This window comes from Ictalurus punctatus, chromosome 4, assembly GCF_001660625.3.
Source record: "Ictalurus punctatus breed USDA103 chromosome 4, Coco_2.0, whole genome shotgun sequence".
Taxonomy (NCBI): domain Eukaryota; kingdom Metazoa; phylum Chordata; class Actinopteri; order Siluriformes; family Ictaluridae; genus Ictalurus; species Ictalurus punctatus.
In genome coordinates, this window is record NC_071284.1 from 29,395,370 (window position 1) to 29,422,341 (window position 26,972).

The window sequence follows — 26,972 nt, forward strand, 5'->3', positions numbered from 1 at the left end:
AAGTGTTATTTCTGTTCAAGGAAATGATGCAAGCAGGAACATAGCCTTGTTTGCTTGCAGTGGAACAGATGTTATCATTGTTAATAATTTTTTTAGTGAACTGTTTGCTGCATGCTCTATAATAATCTTCTTTAATACGTAACTGTACTCCCACTAGGCATTGTAAAAAAAATAAAAAAATAAATAAACTCAGCTCTCCAAATGCTTACCTATTGAACCCTATAACTGAAAGATGAGAAGAAAATGAAAAATGCTTACTGCACTAAACATTCTGCTTCAATGATGAGCAAGTTCTTGTAACAGTCAAACTTCCAGTTTATTGTATTGACATTAAAGATAAAGGAAATGCAAACATTTGAGAAAAGAAAAGAATGGAGTTCATTAACACGATCATATCTATGGAAAAACGCTAGTTTGTACTTGCACTTGCACTTGCATGTCCAACACTGTCATGGAATATTGGCTGACAAACATAGGCACGTCGCGCAGAACGGCTTTGGTGTGACTGCGGCTTTTTAGTACACGATCAAACGTTCAGATAAAGTGGCACCTTTATGACATTTTTGAAAAGCCATAAAAAAATTGTTTGTGGGAACTGCTGTCATCTCGTCCTCAAAACAGCAAACCAGACCTACTAACTCACTCGAGAGTGCGATCAACCTCCAGTGCTGCTGATCTATATATATATATATATATATATATAGATCAACCTCCAGTGCTGCTGATCTATATATATATATATATATATATATATATAAAAATCTCCCCACACAGGTGAATTTTCAAACCTTACAATCTCCTTCCTTATTAAGTTTCAGATGTAACGCCAACGAGACATGAAATTACCGGCATCACAAGGTGAATAAACTGCTTTGGAGTAAAAGGAGAAATCAATTCTGAAACAAAACAAAAAAACTATGGCCTATTTTAGCCAAAAAAAACAAAAAAGTGCAAATGTAATCGATTTATGTTAGAGGATCCATTCCACTGCTTGAGGAAAGAAACTGATCATTTGTGACGAGAGCTATAGCAAGCTTCAGAATACATTCAAAGAGGAAAACACTAAAAATTCAGCTGACTGAATAATTATACAAAAAAAAAAAAAAAAGTAAATCACCGCAAAAAATCCCTTTAATAAATTTAACAATGAAAGCACCATATTGAGTGAGTGCCTATTGAGTATATCAGATAAGCCTTCAGTGTAAGACCTTGACATGCCTTAAAAATGTGCAGTTTGCTGATTTTAAAGCGTTTCTAGACCTGTAACAATCCTGTACAAATTATGTGATACTATTGTTATGCAATAAGTTTCGCTAGTTTTTGCATTTTAGTTTTCTGATGACATTTTTCCGACCCTGAAATAGGCTCAATCAGAACTGAAACAGAGCGGCTCAGCTTTGATCGTCCCCCCACCCCCAACTTAAAAGGTAATTCATCAAAGTGGGCGTGATTGTTTACGGGAAGGAGGATTTATCGGTGTTTCTACTGCTATTACAGTTTGCATCATAAGTGGCAAACAGCTTTAACTGTGAACTTTATCAGCGCTATCCCAAGCCACCATGTAGAAATCATTGCCAGAAAATCAACATGTTCCAGTTTCAAATAAAAATCATGTTTTCTTTCCACAGAGTTCAAAAGGATTGACATTTCCAGTCGACAAGTTTAGACAACACCGAGATGAGTGGAGATCTGGCACATTATGAGCGTTGGTGATTATGTATAAGCACACAGCTTGAGCAACATGTTCTTTCGAAAAACATTTTCCCCTGGATCGTGATGTGCAACACGATCTGCTCGACACGACGCTTCTCACGATGATTATGTGAGATGTTTGGAATATTTCCCCAAAAATTCCTTGCTGGCTCAGATTTCATTTCAGATCGTACCTTTTTAGTTGGAAAAAAATAAAAATAAAAATCAATCAGAAGGTCAAAGTATTCAATTGAACATTCCAGTTAACATCAGATGATGGTTAAAAAACAAAACAAAAACAGACCAGTGGGAGAACTACAGCATATATATTGAACACAAAATACTACAATCAATCAGTGTTTACATAAAATATAACATGCAGTGCCTCAGGAAGTGACTACTCCGTGTTCTCGGCTCTGGTTACTTAACACGTGTTCTGATATTGCTTAACAGGACACATTAGACCTTGTTCTCTGGCTCGAAAATGATTTATTTGGTATAGATCCAGTTTTTGGAATACTTTGAAGTGGGGAAAATATCTATCAAAATGCACTGTCCAAACATTCCTCCATCTCAGTCCTATGAGATTTGAAAAGGCCCAGAAAACCAGCTGCCTGACTGAATTCTACGGCTTTCAGAGCGTTATGAAAACTCCGAAATACTTCAAACCCACGATTTATTCGTGCCTTTAAGGGAAACGTTCAACATGGGAATGTTTTAAGGAATGCCTAATATGGCTTTCAGCAATCAGCCCTTAAATCCACTCATTAAAACCTTCAAGCCAAAAGCTTCTTGCGTGACGCGTCACACGAATGAGTTAAATCTTTCAAACCATGCTGCATGCCATCACCTCACACGTTGACCTCCTGTATTAAAAACCATTAAGGATTCAGAATTGAACAACTTTTAAAATTTAAACCTGATTGAAGGATGAATACAAAAGCTGGCATCATTTACATCACTGCTAAAGAAGAAGCAGTAAAACATGAAGTACAGAGGGAAAAAAAAAAAAAAAAAGTGTTCTTGAGAATAAAATTAAATTAGTCTATTTACACTACTATAAAAATATTAATAGAGGATGCACAGATGGATATGTTTCCAGTGTTCTAGTGTTATCTGTATTTTCATTACGTAAAAAAAAAAAGATTGAAAAGTCTCAAAATGTCAAGTTCTTTGCCCTATAAATGTACAAACCTGCTTAAAAAAAAAAACAACAAAAAAAAAAACAGAGACATATCTGTGTATGGACTTTGCATACATGGTGCGTGCATTCTGCTGCGTGACCGATCATCGCTTCGCTAAGGCTCTCCGATATCCGGCACTTCTCCTTCTTTTCGTGTGCTCGTTTCGTCTATCTTTCTCTAAAGCACGAAGCCATTAGCGACAGCTAATCTGGTCCTTATGCGTCCTCTGTCCCTGTTCCACTGTACAGTCAGCATACCCCTCATGGCTCGAGATATGATTTGTCCGGAATCATGGAGCTCAGGATCTCGATTAGGTTGTCCAGGCCCCACAGGTATCCGTCTTCACGGTTGCCCTCGCTCCATGGAGTGCGATGGTCCAGGCTCTGGTGCGGAGGAAGAGGCACCGTCTTTCCGAAATCGATCATCCATACTCGCGCCAGACCTGAAGTGTCGTGGACAAAGAGTAAAGAGCTGCCTACCACCTGCAGAAATAAACAACCATCTCTCATTAGCTGATAAAATCAATCATTTATAGTCAATATACAGTATTGGTTTGTTCACTATTAATATTACCTTATCATCTGCTTTGTTACATTTGAAATCGAACAAGATGTGTTGTATGCATGTATTTGTCCCGAGTTAAGGCAAACTTTTCAATTGTATGGTAAATGTGTAGCGGTGTGGGGAAACCCATCGGAAAGACAAAAAAAAAAAAAAAAAAAAAAAAAAAAAAAAAAAAAAAAAGAGAGAGAGAGAACAAACGATATTTACGATATTTACATACTTTGGCACCTTAACTTTAAGAAAATAAAAATATTTCACTAAAATGATGCGGAAATGACTCCGGTTTCATGCCCCAGTTCAAAGACATGCATGGTAGGCTGATTGGCATGTCTGAAGTGTCTGTAGTGTATGAATGTGTGTGTGATTGTGCCCTGCGATGGACTGGCACCCTGTCCAGGGTGTACCCCGCCTTGTACCCCATGCCCCCGGGATAGGCTCCAGGTTCCCCGTGACCCTGTAGGATAAGCGCTACAGAAAATGGATGGATGGATATGGAAACGTTATTCTTTTATTTGTATTTACTTTTTAATCTCGTCCATGCCATCTTCCCAGTGTGATTTCCTCTAAACACATGCTGAATGTCACACTTTATTCACTTGGTTTTAGATACAAATACTTTGTTCCAATAGACAACCTGTCGAAACAGACACGAGCCTAATCAAATCAGTTTCTAATCAAGATACTGTGACGAGATCACTCATGCAACGACAAAATACAATCCTTAAAATTGTTCTTTTCTCCCTGTTTACTTTTGGGGGAAAACCAGGTTTTCTCTCCAACTTTACCGCTGACTGATGCACATGCAAAAGATAATCATTTTCATTCAGGAAAGTAGTTTTCAGAACTATATACAAACACTGCAGGGAAAAAAAAAAAAAAAAAAAAAAAAAAAAAACACTATTCAAAAGGTCAATGACTGGAACATACACTCACCAACCTACTGTTATATATATATATATATATATATATATATATATATATATATATATATATATATATATATATATATATATATATATATATATATATAATTTATTATTTCCATTATGTGCCATTACATTATCTTTTTAAATGTTTCCACTTTTTGGGAACACAAATATTTTTCCAATATTTATTTCATTTTTATATTTATTTTATTTCAGGTTTTATGCAACAATCCTAAATTTGCATAAGAAACAGATGGATGGAAAAGTTACTAATAAGAACGTAAAACAGAGAAGTTATCTGATCCGTAAAACTGTGTGTGTGTGTAGGTGTGTGTGTGGGCATGTTTTTTCTTTTTTGTGCTTTTTTTTACCTTTTCATTTATTTATTTATTTTTAAACCAAATGTACCAAAGATAAAATATATCTGACAGTTTAGCGTCTCCATGGGGACCAGCCAAATGTCTATTTTCATTATTAAAAACTGCAATCAATCAATAAATAAATAAATAAATAAAAAGCCCCACAACACACTAAAAGAGGCTAAATGTTTCCATTTGGTTACTGAGGTTAAGGTTGGATTTAGATTTAGCATAACACTACATTAGCTACATTAATAATTACACTATATGGCCAAAAGTATGTGGACACCCCTCCTAATTATGGACTACAGGTATTTCAGTAACACTCACTGCTAACAGGTACAGAAACTCAAACACACAGCCATGTACTCTCCATAGAAAAACATTGGCAGTAGAATGGTCTGTAGTGACGAGGTCAGTGACTTTAAACAGAACAGTCATACTAAAGCTTGTGAAATGTTTACCCAGCTAGATCTGCCCCAGTCCACTGTAAGTGCTATTTTTGTGAAATGGAAGCATCTAGGAGCGACAGCGGCTCAGCCATGAAGCAGGAGACCACGCACAGGACTCTGCAGCATGTGGTATGTAAAAAAAGGCCTATCCTGTGTTGCATCACTCACTACAGAGTTCCAAACTATCTCTGGGAGTGACATCAGCTCAAGAACTGCGCATCATGAAATGGGTTTCCAAGGCCGAGCAGCTACACACAAGCATAAGATCACTATGCACAATGCCAAGCGTGAGCTGGAATGGTGTAAAGCAACACCGCCACTGGACTCTGGAGCAGTGGAACTGTGTTCTCTGGCGTGATGAATCACTCTTTATTATAGAGCAGTCTGATGGATGAATCTGGGTTGTGGGATGCCAGGAGAACGCTTCCTACTGTAATGCAGAGTGCCAACAGTAAAGTTTGGTTGAGGAGGAATAATGGTCTGGGGCTTAGTTCTAATGAAGGGTAATATCAATGCTACAGCACACAAAGACATTTTAGACAACTGTATACAGCAGTTTGGGGAAAGGCTTTTCCTATTCCAGCATGACTGCGCCCCTGTGCAATAAGAGAGGTCCGTGAAGATATCGTTTGATGAGTCTGGTGCAGAGGAACTCCAATGGCCTGCACCGAACGATATATTAATAATACTTAATGCCCATGGATTTGGAATGTCCAACATGCTTGTATAGGTGTAACGGTCAGGTGTCCACATACTTTTGGCCATTTAGTGCATGTCAAATGGAGTTCCTCATTAGTATAGTAAGACTTGTGTGTTTGGGAAGGGGGTTGGGGGGAGTGGCGGCGTATCACCATGACTCACCTCATGTGAACGGAAGAACTCGGATGTCTCCAGCACCCCTCGCAGTTCCTCCAGCCTCAGTAAATAACTCCTCTGCCATGGCAGAACAGAAAAAACATCAGCTGAATAAGAGTTCTCACTTCTCAGATTTAAACAGTGGTATGGACAATCAAATGAATACACTCGACAAAAATCATTGACTTGAATAGGATTAATCTCAGACATCCTCTCCTCAACTGTCCCAATCATATTCGGTCATATTGACTGAAGCAGACGTACCAGGATCTGTGTGTTTCCATCCACAAAGTCCTCCAAGGCTTTTATAACCTGCTCTCTGTGCTTAGTCCTTTTAAAGTTGGTGTTGCACGTGCCATCTGCTTTCTGAAAAAAGCGAGAGAGCGAGAGAGTGAGTGAAACTAGGTTAGACAGACAGTTTTACATGCATTGTTGTCTGTGCTGGAAAATTAGATCATTAGATCATTAGGAACCACAAAACAGGACCAACTGCCAAAAGCACATAATGGGCATTTGCAAAATGTACCATCAGCTGCTTTCCATATACAGATGACCGCACAGATGCATTTATAGCTATCCAGAGCAAGGGCAATAATTTGCCTACTACACTTGCACTATTTTTGTCACCTTTTTTAGTTCCTGCTTTGACTTCAAAAACAGATCTTAAACAAAGCAAGGCGATATTTTTGGCTTTAATAGTTTACAGCAGAGGTTCTCAACCTTTTGTAAATACCCCCCCCCCATATATATTGGAGGAGGCCAGGTATAATCCATCCATCCATCTATATCTATATCTCTCTCTATATATCCATATCTCTCTCTCTATATCTATATATACACACACACACACACACACACACACACACACACACACACAGTGACGCAGAGAGAGGTGTGAGTGCAGAGGGAAAGCAAGACCTCGCGCTTGCAGGACAGGACTGGAGACATTTGGAAAGTTGATTTGTCCAAAAAGTCGCTAGATTTGTGGTTAGGCGCATTAAATAAAAATGTTTTTAAAAGGTCGCGAAAGGGGTCTGAAAAGTCGCCAAGTTGGCAACACTGGTCTTCACTGACCGCTAGATAAAAGGCGGGCTAAGCTCCGCCTCTCCCAAGCAAAAAGAAAATGCAGAGGTTTAGGGAACGCGGGGTTTTTCCATTTATGAACATTCTATTTGTAAAGCAATAAAATATACCGAGTACACAAATGATGCCCTGTCTGTGTTAATTTTTTTTTGAAAACAACTTGGGGCCCACGTCCGATCCCTCCATACCACCCGGGTTGAGAACCACTGGTTAACAGTAATGCATTTAGTAATTAAGTGCTGAATTCTCAATTCTGATTGGTCAGAAGATGTAGATTCATTTGCTGCAGCAGCTCTGACAGTAGTTCTGACTGCAAGGCAAATCGCAAGTTTATATTAATGCACTAGTTTTGATACATACGGACGCTCAACATAAAAAAATAATATAAAAATAATGTGTAATTGATAATATGGTCAAGTTTTCAGTGAGGAGAAAAAATAAAAATCTGCACTTTCTAGCTCTTACACCTCTACTCTGTGCACTTTTCTCCTCTAGCACTCAATTAAAAAAAAAAAATCTTAAGGAGTAGCACTAGTTGTATTGTTCTCTGCTTGATATATCGCTTTACTTGTATGTCCACATTTGTAAGTCGCTTTGGATAAAAGCAAATGTAAACGTAAACAAGGAGGTATATTTAGCGCATTATAAGAGTCAGAGGTAACGCTGCAACTTCCACCAAGACAGAGCGCTATAAAAGTTACATTTGGTGTCTTGTCAAGTTCGAGCAAGAGAGCGAGAGAGAGAATGAGAGAGGGAAAAAAAAATTAAAGAGGTTGGTAATGGAAAGACTCTTGCCAGGTGATGCAATGCAATGTAAGTGATAACAGGAACCAACTTGTTTTGTGAATGTTCAACAACAATGAACGTAATTTTAAACAAAACAATCCTCAATCAAATGAAGTCGATATTTTTACTTTAACAGTTCAGAGGAAAGAAACCTTCAGGCACCACTACCAAAGAAAAACCATAAAACTGTTAATCCAGATATGCTTTGATGAAAGACTTTCACTTCTAATTTATAGGTGAAAGCAGATGAAAATGGTCCAACGAAAACATGGAAAAACTGAGCGACACTTTCCCAACCCAAACATACACACAAAACCCCCCCCAAAAAAAACATTAAAAAAAACAAAAAAAAAAAACAAAACATAACCTGAAGAGACAGGTATAATCCTAAACTCTAGCCACTGGCTTTTCGAAAGGTCCACTCAAGCTGTCTTTGTGTGCGTTTGTGTTTGTGTGTTTAGAGTGTCACCCCACCCTGATGCCCTCGATACGGAAGCCGAACGTGGCTGTGGAGCTGAGAGTTTCTCGCCACTGCATGTAGCGTGGTTTAAGAATGGCCTGCTGAGCCTTCTCCTCTGCGCTCGGCGCGTCCGGGTCCACCGCCACCATCTTCTCGTACATGTCCTTCCTTAACTTGGGCCGTTCACGAGCTTTCACCAGTTCCTCCTCCAGATATGTTCTAGGTATGAGGTGAAGAGAGGAAAAGAACAGATTATGTATTGATGACACTGACGGACTTATAAGGCATTTTGACGGAATTGTTTATTGACTAGCTGCTGTTGATGTGGTGACGAAGGGAAAACGGTTTAGATCTGTTATAATGTATATGACAACAGGAACTAACTTGTCTCAGGGACGTTCCACAACATTAAATGTAATGTTGGAAAATTTCAATAGTTCAAAGTGGTAAATTCAACAGTAACTTCATTGTGTACCAGGCTGCATCACACCACCCTGGTCATTGATTAAATTCCTATAACCTCAGCCCATTGTGTTTTCTCCCTCACTTACTGAATTCCCTTTCTTGTAGTGCTGTAATAAAACAGAAATTCCAAACTTTGGACTAGCACACTTCGATCGTCTTTCCTCTCACCTGCTGCCCATTTTGCAGTCCATGATGGATGGAGAGTTGAAGTCAGACAGCAGGTCGTCCATCAGGTTGTAGTCCTGATCGTCTTGCCTCACGACACCGTAGTATCCAGGAACGTATGGCCTGAGAGAATCGACCATCAGCTTCTGCAGGCACTGCTGCTCACATGCGCAGTACTTCTTCAACAGCCTACCATATTCCCCTGCCTGGAAATTACCTACAGGGCACGCACACACACAAACACATAATCATGCTTAATAATGACACTGGGTGAGAAGTGGACTGACTTGCAGCAAGTATCTAACGCAGTGGAGTTTCCCTGGATAAGACTCTGCATGGGCTCCATTTTTTAAATCCCATATCCGCCTGCACCTTTGCAAGGATTCCAGAAAAATCCACATATGTTTACCAATGTCACATCAAATGGCTATGTTTGGTATGTACCAAATATACCCATATGTTTAGCAGTGCCACATCAGATGAAAGCTACGACTAATGTTTTCATCAGTTTATTTTCCACAGATGTAGCGGTCTTACCTAAGGCAACTGAGGAAGTTCTTCCTCTTGTGCACATACTAATCATCAACATAATCATATTGGTTTAAAAAAAAAAAAAAAAAAAAAAAAAGTTTTGTACATTACATATAATTAATTATTAATATTATATACATACATACATACATACATACATACATACATACATATACACACACACAAACACACACTGTATAAATAATGGAGTTATATTATATATAACTAATTTAAGAAGTGTCAGAATGAGAGCTGGTTCCATTCTACTTAATTACTACACTTAATATATTTTTGGGATTGTTTGGTTGCACCTTATTTTCCAGTACAGTAAGTAACTAGTAAACTTACAAATCTGGTAAGCAGCAGGTATGTTCTAGGCAAATTTGTGGTAAGTAAATAGTATATAATAGGCAAATTGTACATAACAGCACTTTATCGGAAATTCAATAGATAATAACTTATGAGAAGACTATTAAGGAGTAGTACTTTCTATAGTAGTAACTCAGTTACTACCAAGCATACAAAGTAACTCCTTTGCAATACAATGAAATAGGACTGTCAAAGAAAGTGTATTTTGTACATAGTAATTAAACATTAAACATCCATTACTTGTCAATTCATCACTACTTGTATTACATTCTTTTTTTATTCTTATACTTTGTTCTTATTGTGTATTGTCTATGATTCGATTGCGTTTTGTCTTGTCTTATATTATATTGTTTCTTATGCCCTTTTACTCTGCTGTTTTGAGATGAATTTCATTGTACCAAGTACATATGACAATAGAGATCCTGAATCTACTCAAAAATAACCAGATAATATCAACGGGTAAAAGTTTCACAGTAACTCCTTTGCAATACAGTGGAAATTAGATGATCAAATAAAGCATATTCTGTACATGGTAAGTAAACAGTAATTATTCAATTGAATTTTCTGGGTAATATCACCAAGTACTATGTACTAGTTACTATACCCAATAAAGTGCTATTTGGTATGTACCAGAAAACACTTACCAGAAACCACATTCTTGCCCAGTGTATACTAGTTACCTCCTGCACTGTAAAAACAAAGTGCTACTGGTATCTGTCCCACCCTGTTCTCAAACGGTTTCAACTACAGTTCAATGATCTAAATTACTAGATGGTATCTTGCTTGATTTAAATTCCATTTCCTACACATTTGTCTTGAAAATAGCAGTGTTTGAGTTTCAGCTTAATTTTTCTTTTTAGTTGCTTCTGTATTGTCATTTTGCTGAAGGTGTGTGTTGTTGAAGCCAGCTGCCCATTTTGTTTATGTCACAGCACATCTCATGATTATATCCAACCCTACGGAAACGAAAGGTTTACAATTATTCTTAGGAAATCTTATTTTCTGAGGAAACTCAAAGTATTACTCAGGACTGGAGTACCATTTTTTTTTAATGCTATAAATGGAATAGAAAATATCTATCCATCTATATCTATCTCAATCTATATCCACCTTTCTTCATTTGTATAAAATATTGATTTTTTTAAAAACATTTGTTTTATTTAGATACAATTCTCTGCTTTACTTAATTCATTATTACCATTTTGTCTTCATTACTTATTTATTTTATGGTTACGTCATTATTCATTTTAGAATTGTTTTTTTGTACAATTTTTCAATAGTATTTTACAACTTCTATGATTTTTATGAAATGGGCTATATAAATACAACTTATTATTAAGAGGTTTCTTCTTCTTCTCCTTCTTCTTCTTATTTCCTTTAAAGTCATGATTTTCCTTTCCTGTTAATTACTCCTTGCAGTATCTAAAAATAATCAGCTAATTAAAAAAAGGGTCATTTAATTTAACCAGGGAGAAGATATGTTTGTATATTAACTGAAGTTCTTACGTATGTGGTATGGTGATACGACGTAACAATGCTTACGGCTTATCGGGAAGGAGAAGTGTAGAAGATCCAGGAGATGGTTGAGGAAAAATAAGACAGAATGAGAGTTAGAGAGAGGACATGGTAGTGAGGTCGTACCTGCGTGGCCGGCTAACTGCACCCACGGGTAGTGCTTCTTATAGGACACCACGAAGGGTGTGATATGCACCATGCTTTTTAACTTCCTCCACGATCTTGGCTAAAAAAAACAAAACATAACAAAACAAAACAAAAAAGACATAAATAAATATAAACATAAATACAAAAAAAAAAAACTAAATACACTGTTATGACGGAATACTTTGCTCCGTGTGTGGCTTGTTCGGTCCTGCAGGAAGTGGCTGTTGTGGTGAAGGAACACGGCACAGGTCTGTATTTATCCGAGTGAAAGGATGCTGTTCTACATGCGCACTTGCACAGTAAACTGAGCTCTTACTGTTATACACATCACCACTGTGTGTCTGATCAAACATTGACCAGCCAATGTGGGTTTCTGTACACAGTACAGCCCCCGCAAGTCGTTTTCCCAGGGCTGGGAACAAAAGGGGCTGTACTCGCACACAGGAGGGGGCGGGGGAGGGGCTTTATCTGCGACATGACGACAAAAGGGTGCGGTGTGACACGTTTCAGGACACTGAGGTATCGATTACAGGCAAATGATCACTTCAGGCCAGGACTGCGTGTGGGGAAATACCGACCATTGCTTGCGTCTGTGTGTGCGTGTATATAAAAGCCGAATGACGGAAAAGAACGCAGTGTCCCCGTTTAAGTTGGAAGTAGCACAGCTCCATTTTTAAAAACCTCTGAACAAATTCATCTGACATCCACTTGAATTTCAACACAAATACCACTGGGGTTGGGTACAATTACAAGTGTAATGAAATTACAGACCTTCTGCAATTTTATGACGAAATTCACTGTCCTTTGAGCACATTGCGTCATAAAAACGCACAACGACTGAGCCACCAAAACTACTTTTAAACATGGGAAGAGCTGCAGCGTTTCGGAAAGATTTTTAAAACCCACTCTGTATTCGACACACCCATATGCTTACATATGCTCAAGTTCAAATCAGCAGATAAAGCTATATAAATGCCTAAGTACAGAATTTAGGAAGATTATGGTCGAATATTACAACAGCAAGGATTCAAAATCTGTTATAAAGGCATGAGGGTATATTATTATTATTATTATTATTATTATTATTATTATTATTATTATTATTATTATTATTAATAATAATAATAATAATAATAATAATAATAATATTAACAATAATAATAATCATAAAGAATATTTAGCTCACATTCAGAAAAGGAAAAAGTAAACCTTTTCTTCACTATTAATATCCTAACGCACAGTATTTCACCTTTTTTGTCACAGAAAATGAAGGAACACCTGTGAAAGCAAACGCACTGAACGACTTGTTCATAGAAATTCACTGATGCGTTGCATTGACTTAACCAAACACCCCGACTCTTATGTATACACAATCCAAGCATATAAATATACACAAATGATTATACTATTAAGAACAATAGATCAAATGCATAGCAACACACTCCTCCTACACACTCTGCACACTTGCAGAGCCTCTCTCACCTACTGTATGTGGGCATGATAAAACCACACACACACACACACACACACACACACACACACACACACACACACACACACACACACACCCCTACACAAGAACATGTAAATCTTACATAAAACAATGATGTGCTTGTGGACACACCTACACACTTCTTAAATTTTCCACACACACTGGTTTGATTTTCCCTTTTCACACGTCACATGCTCCTATACAACTTCTCTTACATAGCACGCGCACACACACAATTATTTAATAACAAACTATTTTAGTAATAGTGACTGTATGATTAAGAGATGTTTGAAGTACAGGGTAATGTACACACCTCCTTAAGTCCAGTAAATGAGGATGAGATTAAAGTCATCATCATAGTGGATTTCATGATTAAAAAAACAAAAGCCAAGATCAGACTTTGTGTCTGAGCGCTTGCTCTTGTATATTCTCTTTCTCCCTTATTTAACCTCCTGTGTTTGACCCATCATACTAATCTAATCGCTAGTCAGTTGTTCCTCCTGATTTACACGACAAAACACACGTACAGTAATCAGTTCATTCCTAAATAAGGAATAAAACATGGAAGTGTGCTGCTATAGGAAAATGAAATCAGTGACAGGAGAGGAGAGACCCGACAAAGCAGATTTACTGTAACCTTGAAGTGATATTCCAACAACAGCACGTCTTGAAGCCTTTAAATCCCCAGCAATTTGAACAATTACAACTTTTCATTTACAGTGCTGTGAAAAAGTATTTGCCCCATACCTGATTTCTTCTGTTTTTGTGTCTCGTGCTAAATAGTTTGATATCTTCAAACGAAATACAACATAAAACAAAGGCAACCTGAATAAACACACAATACAGTTGTATTTTTTTTATTGAAAATAAATAAATAAATAAATAAATAAATAAATTGTCCAACACCCATCACCAATGTGAAAAACTAATTGTCCCTTAAACTTATAATCTGATAATCTGACCTTTATTGATGCAAGAGAGGCCTGTAGCTCCTTTGATGTTGTCCTTTGCTGTTTTGTGACTTCCTGGATGAGTCGTTGCTGTGCTGTCGGAGGAATGTTGGAAGGTCGGCCACTTCTGGAAAGGTTCATCACTGTACTGAGTTTTCCCATTTGGAGACAATGGCTCTCGCTGTGGTTCTTTGGAGTCCCAGAGCCTTTGAAAGAGCTTTGTAACCCTTCCCAGACTGATGTACTTCAATCACCTTCTTCCTCATCATTTCTGGAATTTGCAGGGTTTGCAGTAAATCAGGCCTGGTAGTGTCTAGTCCAGCTGAACCCCATAATTTTCCACACAGGCCCAGTTGGTATTGGATAACGTTTTTGCTTCAAGAAATAACTACCATTTTAAAACTGTATATTGTGTTTATACAGGTTGCCTTTGTTTCATATTATTAGGTTTTATTTTAATTTTTAAAACAATTTAGTGCAAGATACGCACACACAGAAGAAATCAGGCGGGAAATACTTTTTTCACAGCACTGTATAAAAGAACAACGTCAGATGTTCTGTCCATTTATACAGTAGCTGTGCTTAATGTTGAGGAACCTCTGTGAAACAAGTTCCTCTCATCACTTGCATTATAGTGGCTAAAGCGGTCCCTCACCATCCTCAAGTTCTCTCTCTCTTGAAGTCAATAACGTATTGAGGGAAAAAAAAAAAAAAAAAAAAAAAAAAAAATACACAACCACACACACACACACACACACACACACACACACACACACACACAAAGCCTGTCATGTTACACAGAAACCACAAAGCGCCATTTCCTCTCTCCTGAAGACTCCGCCGTGGTGGAAAACTTAAACTTACAACTTTATCTCAGACTGTAGTATGTGACACAAGAGACTCCTTCACTCCAAAAGAGTGAATTAAATGTCTCCTTACATACAACACCACCATATCAGCAATTATACAGTTGTAAAATAACAGAATCTTAGATTACGGAGCATCTACCATGCATATCCCTGTGAGTCAGCTGTTACTATAGAAACAACGTAGACGGATGAATGGATTAATAAAAATCTGTGATTTGTACTACTGTCAGAGATGCTGTTACAGAAAGTCAACCAACACATTCTGACCAATCAGGATGGAGAATTCAACAGCGCTGTGGCAAAAATGCACCTTCCTGATATATCACCCACCAACAGCTACTTATCCACAAACACATGAATTCATACATACATTCCATCTTAATCACCAGCTCTTATCATAACTGAATGACGAGTCTTGTCATTACGTTGACGGCCGTTTTACTGGATGTGGCGCCAACGCAAGATTCCACTCCAGACGTCAACGCTGTTATGAATAACAACCATTCCAAAAAAACAAAAAACCAACAACAACAAAAAAACAAAAAACAGGAAGATATCTGTCAGAGAGCTTGGATCCTGAATGAACTCATGTGGCCCCATAGATAAAGTGTACACAAACTTACAGCACTAAACCTGGCATGCTTTTCACAGAAAATCCATCTGGCCCACTCTATTCCAGTTCCTGTTGCATTTAATGCCGTATTGAACTTTACTGAAAGACACAAATCTTTTAATCCCTTTATTATGTGATTTTCCTGACCAAGCTTGCTCAATCTAGAGGAGTGGAACAAAATGATGATGCATGATTTTTTAAATATATTTTTTGACATCGTATCACATCACGATACTTGATGTTGACTGGCATTGTTGGGATTTCAATTGTACTTTTATTTAACAAAATTATTTCAACAGTGAAAAGGAGAAAAACAAAATCGGAACATTATGAAAATGAACATTTTACAATTTCACATTTCCAGCACTAACGTATCATTAAATAAGCTGTTTACAATCAGACATTTGTTGTTTAAAGAAAAGAAAGAAAAAAAAAAAACATAAAATGTGATAAAAAGATATCCATGATGCATCAGGAAAGTGTATTGTGATATTTGCCAATGATTACAATCATTTTATTTATTAAAAGAACAGCATGTCACACTGTATATTAATGCTATACCTAAACCTAACCATAACCTTAAAGTCCCCATAAAATAGTCTCCAAGTCATGATTTGATTCTGTATATTGATTCATTTCCTCTTGAACCAGGAAGTCTGAAGAAGGACTTCTTGACTGACTTGAACAGTGATCAGTGTATGAGACACACCAAAACACACCTGTCAGGATCATAGTGAGCTTGCTAAGAGACTCAGACTTACTGTTGGTGACTACGTTTACATGGACAGCAGTAATTAGTGTTCATTAGTTAGTAATAGTGTTCATATGAGTTGCTTTTAGAATACTCCTTTCATGTTCCTGTTTTACATGCTATAAAACATAGTAGGGCTACAACTAACGATTATTTTCATAAACTTTCAGTACCATTTTTTTGGTTCATTTAAAATAAAATCCACAAACTGAGTGTTACAAATATAAACTTCAGACTAAAACTTTACGCAACTGTATGTCCAAAACAGAAAATACCCCCCCCCCCCCCCCCACACACACACCAGAATATATATTATTAATGTAGGACTAGTTTAATTGGGTGCTAAAAATAATGCATAAATATTATAAAATAAATTATATATATAAAATTTACTTTATAGTATTTATGCACTATATTTATGGATGCACAAAAAGCACCCAATTAAACTACAGTCCTGCATTAATAATAAAAACTCCCTTTCACTGCACCTTGTGGTTTCTGTTACTCACTGCATTTAGGAATATTATTTTACTTGTTAACTTTTGATCATAGTGTTTTAATTAGACATTACAGATCTTACTCGTGCTACACTCTATCACTGCGCCTACACTGCGCGTGATCAGCAACGTGGCCTCGTTCCTAACACATCACTCCAAGTGCAAGTATAGCATATAAATGACAATAAACTTAAATTAAACTAAACCTTTTGAGCAGCTTGCACAAGTTTCCCCTGCCCCTTACACACAGTGGAGCATTTTGGACATAAACAAGTTTGTCCTCGTGCATCAGTTTGATTTCCGCCATGTATAAAATGCGCCCATGCTTAGAGGACTTGGAAGTTACACACTTTCTTCCTCAGTCATGTGATGATTTCACCTCCTTCATGTTGGGAATAAAAGGTAACGCTGACAGAAAGTAAAGTGAAGAAAGTTATTATCGGTGACTCTGGGTGTTTGCTAATGCTAGCGTGCGTATGACGTCACGCGCCGTCGTGGCTTATGCTTCCGGTTAGTAAAAAAACCCGCTAGTGTTATATTTGAGATGATATTACCTTTCTAAAATCCACACAATAGACAGTAGTACATAGTGCATAGTGTAAGTGTATAGTACTTCATTTGGGACACAACTTTAGTATTTACTCTCCGAGGTGCGTTTTCTGAACAGAAGTAACGTAATGAGTAAACACGCCCCGTGCTGCGCGCAGACCAACTAATCCATAATGAGATTCGTTGACAACGAATTTATCGATTAGTTGTTGCAGCTCTGGAACATAGATCGATTAACGGCACACGTCATTACGTCCCCACGTTACACCGTCCGACATTCCCTATATAATTTCACGTATCGATATACAGATGATCTTCGTTATGGGACCGTATACAATTTTGGGTGTTTCATTTTAAATTTTACGAACGCTTCAAGTGCAGTTAATTATTTGTCATGCTGTACGTGCAAATAGACGACTGCTTGGGCTGCATCCCAAACCGCATATTTACCTGTAATATAGTAGCCGAAATGCATGTCTCTCACCTACTATATAGTAGGTAAGTACGTGGTTTCAGACACAGTTGTGCTCTCTTGTTTGCCGTTAAACGTTTGAGCGCTGCCGTGTGTGATCGTGTCCTGTCGCAAAATGCGGTGAAAACTCCATGACGTTAATAGTGTGATTAAGGTGTGTACAGGTCTGTAACGCACGTCAATAACGCGACTAAAACAGGAATACTCCACACGTCTGAATTCCATTTGCGTTTACTTCGAGTATGACTTTACTCAGACTAAGGTCATCAATAATCGCTGTTCACATGCTAGTTTCTTAGAGTATCGTCGTAATCGGGTTGATATCGGATTATTGTTGTCCATGTAAACATACTGAATGATGACGAAGCCACAACTGATTATACAGACGGAATCGAGGTCTCATGCTGTCTGAGGTTTTGAAATATTCCAGCAGTGAGCAGCCCCATGTTGGTAAACCTCCTCTGAGAAGTGGGTGTCATATAACCATGACCTGGTACAACTTCCATACTCTTTAAAACAAATAGACCAAATATTTCACCTTCACTGCGTACAAGCTACTACTGTAAAGCAAGACCTTCTTTTGATGGCAAGCCATATCTGATAAAAAATAAAAATAAACTGGATAGGCCTGCCATGATTACTACGTTATCACCTTATCATACGATACATGGACATGACATCATTAATTTTTGCTGTCCTCGAGATCGGCCGTTGTGTTTACGTACGCGTTTGTCTACACAAGAACGAATGTCACCAACATTTCAGCTGTCCGCATTGCTTCTGTCGTCTCGTCTGCTCTAGAGCCGTCAAATTCAAATCCCGACTTCGAATATTCGTCGAATTTAATACAAAAATGCACATTCCAACACGAAAACTGCAATCGAATTTAAGATGTGCATCAAGCACTAGCACGGATTTTAATTAAAACATACTGTTCGACGCGGGATATTAACAATGCACGGACAAGGTTTTTTTTTTTCCCTAGATAATAACCCAGTCGTAGTCAGTAATGTCTGGGAATGAGGTGCTTAAGCTGTGTGAGCTGAATCTGAACAGTGAATGAACAGCGGTAAACTGAAGCGCTTTACTAGAGGGTTAATTAACTCACCTAGATGCTTCCTGTACACAGATTAGATTAATCAGACATTTGTGATCAGACAAAATGACACGAACGCACAAGTGAACTTACAGTAAGTAAGGCGCTAGGTAGAACGATACGTCACGTTGTGAATACGCTCTTTCCGGAACACACTAAAAACACATACAGTGAAGAACTAAAGCATAAAGAACTCACTATATTGTATTACAATGTCTGAATATTCTTAAGAATTAATGGTTCATTGCGTTCTGAAAGAGTGTATTTGCATTATTATGATATTATATCAGTGGCATAAAATGGTCTTAAAATGACAATAACATTGTTTATCGCACTTATTTCTGAGACAATATGTCGTCGAACAAAAGTAGTTATTGTGACAGGCCTAATTTTGGCTCTTTTCCGATCCCTGTGGGGATATTTGTTCTCCACCATGGTATAACGAAATGCCCGCACACACACTCTCGGCCTGACTGAACTCGTATTCACCCAGCACTGTAACTAAAAGACTGAGCTCTAGTTTGCTGAACAGATGGAATAATATTTTATTTGCTGAGGTTTCTTTAGTCGTGCTGAGGTCAGATTCGTCCCCACCCACTGCCAAATCCTTGTCTGTGTACTTGCTCTACCCTTTTTCCACTCCTCCCACTCTCCACCCCCATTTTCCCCACACCCAAATGTTCTTTTTGTCTTTCAGATTCCTAAAGCATGTACAGTTCATGTACAGGAGGCAAACCTGCCAACTACTGCATTCATCTTCCGAGAGCGCGCGCGCGCGAGAGAGAGAGAGAGAGAATCCTATTCCACATGTTTTTCTAAGATTTCCTCTACTGTAACTGTTGGAGGAATGAAGGAGAGGGTTAGGCCTAGCTAAATTACAGTGCCTAAGAGCTTGATAATATCTGAAACCACATCACACACTCACATTCTCATGCATCACATACTCGTGTGTGTGTGTGTGCGTGCGTATGAGCATGCGCCAGAAGGAGGGGGGGCGTGCAGAAAGCAGAAATACATGTAACATGAGCAGAACTTTCCCCTCCTTCTGCATACTCTTTTCTACCAAAACAAGTTCAGGAGTGGAAAATGCGAGGAGACAGAAATTAAAAATATGGGGTAGGGCATGGGGAATTTTAGAGACACACTCAGAACAATTAAAAGAGAAAATAAAAGAGAAAGCGTGAAGGGAGAGAGAGAGAGAGAGAGAGGAAAAAAAAAAAAAAAAAAAAGAAGAAGTCGTACCATATATGGCTTCAGAGAAGGCGAGTGACAAAAGGAACCGCCCACAATTCAGTTTTCCATGACACGCTCTTTGACTAAAAGGGCTGCGATGCCATCGGCGTGTGCAAGTGAGTCTGCAGGTGTCAGTAGCTGATATAAGAAAGACTGGTCAGGTCGGTTTACGTCTCACGCTGTCAATACGGAGACTTCACGAAAATCACTAAACAGGCCTGAGAGTAATTCTCTCATTATGATTGCCTTAAGAGACACAATGCAAACAATTATCTGGGTCTTCCTAGCCTGTGTGTGCAAGAGAGTAAGTGTATGTGTTTTTCAAAAGATGCCTTCCTGTACTCGCACCACGTGCTACCTCCTTGTGCTGCAGCTATACCACAAAGGGGGGGGGGGGGGGGGGACCAAAAACCAAACACACAAAGTGTTGTCTCGGCAAAATTCTGCCAATGGATGAACCACTGTAACTACTCCACAGTTCAGACAGCATCATCGAGGTTGTACAGCAAAAGCACACACACAAAAAGACTTCTATAATATTATATTTCTAGAATGTGTTACTATTTTTATTGCTTCGCAACAGCTTCAATACTCACATTAGTTCTGGGTGATATTATCAAATACTCGTATAAGTGATAAGAGCCCAGGGCTGGCATGGCCAATCACACTGAGGCAGACATGTACGTTGAATTATATCTGAATGCATTTTTTGTAGGGAATAAAAACACAGTGGGGTGTTACTGTTCTAGAAAAATAATCCCATAATGCCAGGGTTCCCGTTCCCACCCAAAGGTCGATTCTTTTCTTAGAACAGCACACCTTGTTGTCTTTTACTCCTCGTGTACTATAGCAATTTGCCAAGGACTTTTTTTCTTATTAATAAAACAATGACATATTGTACTTTTTAGTCCATTTATACTAGGGCTGGGCAATGACGACAAAAATAGCACATCACGAGACTTGACATTTCTACGATACATGATGCACATCACGATATATCATTTAGCTAACCGAGTTTGCTGATACTTTTCTTTAATGCCTACAAAGATTTTTAAAAAATAATACGTCAAATCGACAGAATCCGTTCGGTACCATTTAATTGGTAATTATTAAAACTTTTTTTTTAAAAAAACAAAAAAACAAAACAAACAAAACACACATCACCATACCAACGATATCTCAGAAAAGTGTATTGCGTAATCATTTATCATGATATTTATATTATAATCGATATAATCGCCCAGCCCTAGTTTATACTTCCATTTAAATGTCATACAGCATCCCCAAAGCAAACCAATTCCTGTTGTCCTGTTCACTGCTGTTATAATACAGGTTTCCTCACCTACCCCTCTCTTATATTCTCTTCAAGTTAATGAGACAAAAAATAAAGAAAGCAAATCACGCTCGTCATATTAAACTGAAAAAGACCCGCTTTAGCTCGGACTGTTACAAAAACACTGACACTGGAGACTCCTTCCAAAAGGTACACAATATATATATCTTCATGTGAAATTGATGATCTGGTGAAGTTTTATGGAACAAAATGTTTATGTTTATGTAATGCTTTTACCATAAAATCCCTTCTGGAACTTGTTAGTATAGAAGCTCGAACATATTACCATCATTAATATGTTGGACCAATCAGGATCGATAATTCAACAGTGCTGTAGTATCAGTTAAGTTAATCTGACCGTTCAAATGCAAACAAAAGCTTTGCAATAAAATAAAATTACTTCCAAATACAAATGTGGCAGTGTGTATTCTTTCAAATAAATAAATAAATAAATTATAATAAAAATCGGTGACTGAAGCATCTGCACAATATCACGTTTTTTTAGCCTAGTTAACACACACTCGAGTGTGGTTCGAGATCTATTACATACCTGCTGCATATAGTCATAGGATCCTAATGAAAAGTTCCAGGAAACGGCAGAAGCCGTGGATCTGGTTACGGGCCGTCAGACAACCTCTGAGGGAAAAGTGATTTAGTAATGAAGACTGGTGATTCCAGTTTGCTCGTTTTATTGCTACATCGATGACGGACTGCCTTGCAAACGTGACACGTTTTGTTATTGTTCTCGACATCTGATGATCGAGATCGCTGCTGGTTTTCGCTCTGAACAAAACGATGAGCTCATGCAGGAACAGGAATGTGAACCCCCCCCACAGTTCAACATTACGTTGCACTTTATTTACTTAATTTATTCATTTATTTATTTTTTTACAGTCAGAGCAGTCTGTATATGTTTCGTTTATTCGTATATTTAATTTATTATTATTATTATTATTATTATTATTATTATTATTTAAAAATGGCAAAACAAGGAATCTGCATTTTTGTTTAATTCCTGTTCTGGCAAGCACTAAAACCAAGTTAATTCAAATGAAAAGAAATAAAAAAAATTCCCCCTGTAAAATTATTTAAAGAAAATTAAACTTTGACTTGTTTTTTTGTTTGTTTTTTTTTTGCAAAATTTGAAATAATAATTTAAAAAACAAAAACAAAAAACAAAAAAAACAAAACAAAGGACAGGTACAAAATTAAAGCTTTATTGAAGTCGGTTTCGAACATCTCTTTTGCCTATACATCACACCCCCCCCCCTTTCCATTTCAAACCAAAACAAAAACGAATCCACATACACACACCCAGAGCCTATTTAATTCCAGCTGTGTACCTTCTGCTTTACTAAACTGCAGCTGCTAAAGCTGGAGTGACACTACAGCGCTACATCTCTCCATTACAGTGTTTGTTTTGCGCTCCCTTCTCTATGTACACACTCCAACAATGGCTAAGGCTCTCTTCTCTCTAAACACGTTACATAATATTCGTGTTTTCGCAGAACAGTGGTTCAATTTGCACATTCTTCTGCTTTCAGCGTTTAAGGGAAATTTGATTACAGAAACAAAAATTCAGCTACCGATTCACATAACCGCAGGTAATAACCTGGAACACACACACTCACACACACAGTTTCATATCCTCATACAGGCCTTCTGGTATCATTAGGAAATACCACAATGAGCGATTTCTGCATTATTGGGTAAATAAATAAAGGAATCGTATCAGGATAGTTTCGGACACATCACTCTGAACTACAGTGCTGTGCTCATTTTATTTTATGACATCGTAAATCTTGAATTCCACCATTTATGGCCTCAGGAAATGCACCATGTTTATCGACAATCACCTGTCAATCAAATCAGAGCAAGTCAAAGTCATTCCAATCTAGAGGAACAGCATTAAATGTTCAGATTTAGCGTTTATGTGCCATGGAATAAAGCAGTGAAAACGCAGTGTGCTCATAATGAAGAGATAGCCAGGAGAGCTAGAGAACGATTACACTTCTCCTACTGTAAACACTGCACACCCACGCTCGGCCCTGCATGCTATCTCGGTTTGGGAGAGACTAATCCCTGACCTTTGACCCCAAACCAGCAGAACTGCCTAGTCATAAAGGCAGCCTGTAATTCCCAAAGAGTTTCTTCTTTATCATGCCTTCTGAAATCCTGCCTGAAAATGTCGTGTTTCTCCAGAGTCAGCTGCCCCCCCAACTCCCTCCCTAACATTTGTCACTCGGCCCAGAACTTAAACGTTCCAAGAGTCAACGGTCTGGCGTTTAGGCCATGAGTCACTCGTAATTGGGGCTGAATGTAGCGTTCTATTTCCATTTCAAGTGAGAAAGAGTGCGTGCACTGCAGCTCGCAGTGTATTAGGGATGGAACTGAATATGAAAAAAAATGACTCACATTTATACAATTGTATACAGATTAAAAAAAAACTGGAGGCACGTTATTGTTTTTTCCCCACACTCAGACTTAAAACACCGCCTTACCGAGCTCCAAAATGAAACCATACTTCTACGATATTTCAGCCCCGATATTCAAAAGAAATAAGCTTTTATTTATATACTCGCTGCTCCATTACAGTCCACGTGGAGCACTTGCAGTGCACGGAGTAGCACATCTCTGCTGGGAGTCACGAACCCCCCCCAAAAAATTAAGATAATTTAGCTTACTCCATCAGATTAGACAGAACGTTTTCCAGAAAGGTCCACAGGATGTCTGGTTGAGACCAATAATGAACTCGGGTGATGTAGCTGAGGTTGAGGAACTGCAGGAATTCGGAAGCGGTTTCCGGTTCAAATCCGAGTACAGATACAGATATTTGGAGTATTAAACAGATCCTGACCGTGGCATTGGGCTAAAAAGGTCATACTGTTTATAAACAGATTCAATTCTCGAAAAGGCCTTGCCTTGAACAGTGCAGTGCTTGGCTGGAAACACTGACTACAGAAGGGTATTTCTAGGAAAATGACAAACCTTCTAAGCAGCTGTGTGACCTGACAGCGTAGACAGTCATAACAAAGCCTCATAGTTTCTGTATGCACACAAGTGGGAAGTGCAAGGCCAAGGAATCCTACTCCATCGCTCCCATTAGGCCACATAACAGTCTGCTGTGCGTCATTATGCTAATGATTGTTATGCTGTGAATCAGACTGTGTGTGCTGTTCGGGATCCTGTATTGGCTAATCAACTCCTCAGCCGGTCACAGTCTATGAGAGATTAGTCCTTTTGTGTGTGTGTGTGTGTGTGTGTGTGTGTGTGCACTGTTGAGCAAGAGTGTAGGTCTGGGAGGCACAGCAAGTGGGAGTGCCATGTGTCTCACCTACAGATGATGGAAGGATGACACATGTTATATAAACAAAGCGTTCCGGTTTAACTTCCGTATATTGTAAAGTTTGTTAAATAACAGCTTCATCTTCACTAATGACTTGATCCTAGTTAGGGCTGGGATGGATTCAGAGCCTATCCCAGGAAAATAAATTATATTATATTATATTATATTATATTATATAATTAATATATATATTATATTATATAATTAATATATATATATATATATATATATATATATATATATATATATATATATATATATATATATATATATATATATTATAGATAGATAGATAGATATATATAGATATATATAGATATAGATATATAAATAAAAAATACACACCACACACACACACCCTTGAAGGGACTTCAGTCTATCTAATCCACAAACGCACTCACACCTAGGGGAATTCAGCGTCCCTGATCCACCTACCAGCATGTTTTTAGGAGGTGTGGGGAAACCAGCGAACGGGGAGGAAATGAAAACAAACCATGGAGCTCAGGATCAAGCTCCTGGAGCTGCGAGGTGGCAACACACCACATTGCTGCCCAAATACACACAGGGATCATGTAAAATGAGGTCACTTAATCCTTCCTTGTGTCTTATGGAAACAGAAAGAAACACTCATGAGGAACATGTGAGATTAATGAAGACACTCAAAATTGATATCAAGGAACGTGTAGAGAAGATAAGGGTGGCACCTCAGCAACAAGGGGAGTACAGTTTAGCACCCTTCCCCCGTAAATCTGAGAGTGTATTGCAACTATAAAGAACATATAGAAGATTCAGCACATGTGGTATTTCTATTCATTTTGCACCGGTTGTGCATTATTAGGAGGTTATTGTGCACACTCACCCGGGACAGCTGTTCCGGACTGCCGAACTGGACGTGCGTGCTCGGGGACAGGCCGCCGGGCTCGACGTCGCTCCCGGTTATGTCATCCTCTGACTCCTCGAAGGAGGACGCGGATGAAAGTCCCGCTGAGGACGAGCTGGAGAGTTTACGGAGGGAAACGCGGGGGATAGGGGAGCCTCCGCAGCCGCTGTCCGAGTACGGAGACTCGTGGCCGGGCTGCAGGTCCAGAGATAACGCGCCGAAACTCAGCGGGAACTCAGCGACCTCCACGTCCTCGGCTTGGCTGGGACTCGGATCGTGGGTCACAATAAGTCTCGGAATGATCCCGGGGAAACTGTGGAACTCCATTAAACCCTGGCCATGGACGCATTCCTCTTCAGGAAAGATGGGCGTGCTGTCTTGGTCCTTGGTTCTGTGCGTAAAGTCAGGACGCGGTGATGAGGGTTCGACACTCGGTGGAGTTCTGGTCACATGGGAAGGAACGACTAGCCGGTTCGAAACGTACGACTTGGTGCAAGAGTGAATCTGTGGCTGTGGAGCCGTCTGATTTTTCTCCGTAAAGGACCCAGAGTGGATCGGTGTGAACAGCCTTAATGCTGTTGCGCCATCGAAACCAATCGCGTTCAGATCGAGGTCTCTTTCTCGGGGTTCCTCCATGCTCCGCGGTGAGCTGCTCCACTCATGGTTCTTCTCCTCCTTCTCCGCATCTGCTCGTGCTCTGCATTGTGAATCAGCCCGCTCGAGCACACCGACCCTGCTGCAGTCCGCATCGATGGCTACAATTGTTTCCTCCTTCGGAACTCCTTCAAAGTCAGCGACGGGTTGCACGGAAGCGCGCGCGTCAAGGCGAGCGGTGGTGGTGGTGGTGGCGAGTGCAGCGGTCCGGTCCGTTTCCGAGTCTCTTCTACTTCCACCGTCGAACGACTTCCTCTGTCCGCCTATCTCTCCGCGCGCCCCGAACACATCTCCTTCTCCTTCAAACGCGTGCCGCCGGTACGACTCAAGGTTTGGGAGCTGCTTGTTTTTCATCGGATTCTTGTCGAACCGGTGGCTCCTGCTTTCCAAACAAGCAAATCCGCAAACTCGTAACGTTCTCCTCGTCGCTCGGGCTGCGTTTCCGTTCGCTTTGACTGAAGGCGCTGTCGAGTATGACAACGCGCACAGAGATTGACCCATCCTGCCTGCCGTACACATCACTCAGCCAATGCCTTTAAGTTTGTCCGAATACAAAATGGCTTCCTATTGGATACATAGTGCACTAAGTAGGGTGACTATACCTGCTACTTCTTCTTGATCAGAATAGTGCACATATATAGGAAGTAGAGATACATTTGTATCGCAACCATTGTCATCGCCACG

General features: G+C 39.0%; 1 protein-coding gene and 1 long non-coding RNA gene across 2 annotated transcripts; both read right to left on the bottom strand.

Moving 5' to 3' along the window:
* Positions 1-291: 291 nt before the first annotated feature.
* On the bottom strand, positions 292-26,918 carry itpkcb (inositol-trisphosphate 3-kinase Cb). Its single transcript, XM_017465763.3, has 8 exons — positions 25,614-26,918; positions 11,533-11,632; positions 8,995-9,208; positions 8,376-8,580; positions 6,297-6,398; positions 6,039-6,110; positions 711-3,358; positions 292-660 (listed from the first exon to the last, which is right to left on the bottom strand). Exons 1-7 carry the CDS (start codon positions 26,805-26,807, stop codon positions 3,137-3,139), a joined length of 2,109 nt encoding a protein of 702 aa, XP_017321252.1. The 5' UTR covers positions 26,808-26,918; the 3' UTR covers positions 292-660; positions 711-3,136.
* On the bottom strand, positions 22,604-25,596 carry LOC108264335 (uncharacterized). Its single transcript, XR_001812383.3, has 2 exons — positions 25,190-25,596; positions 22,604-24,742 (listed from the first exon to the last, which is right to left on the bottom strand). It is a non-coding gene; the product is annotated as an uncharacterized LOC108264335 (long non-coding RNA).
* Positions 26,919-26,972: the final 54 nt, after the last annotated feature.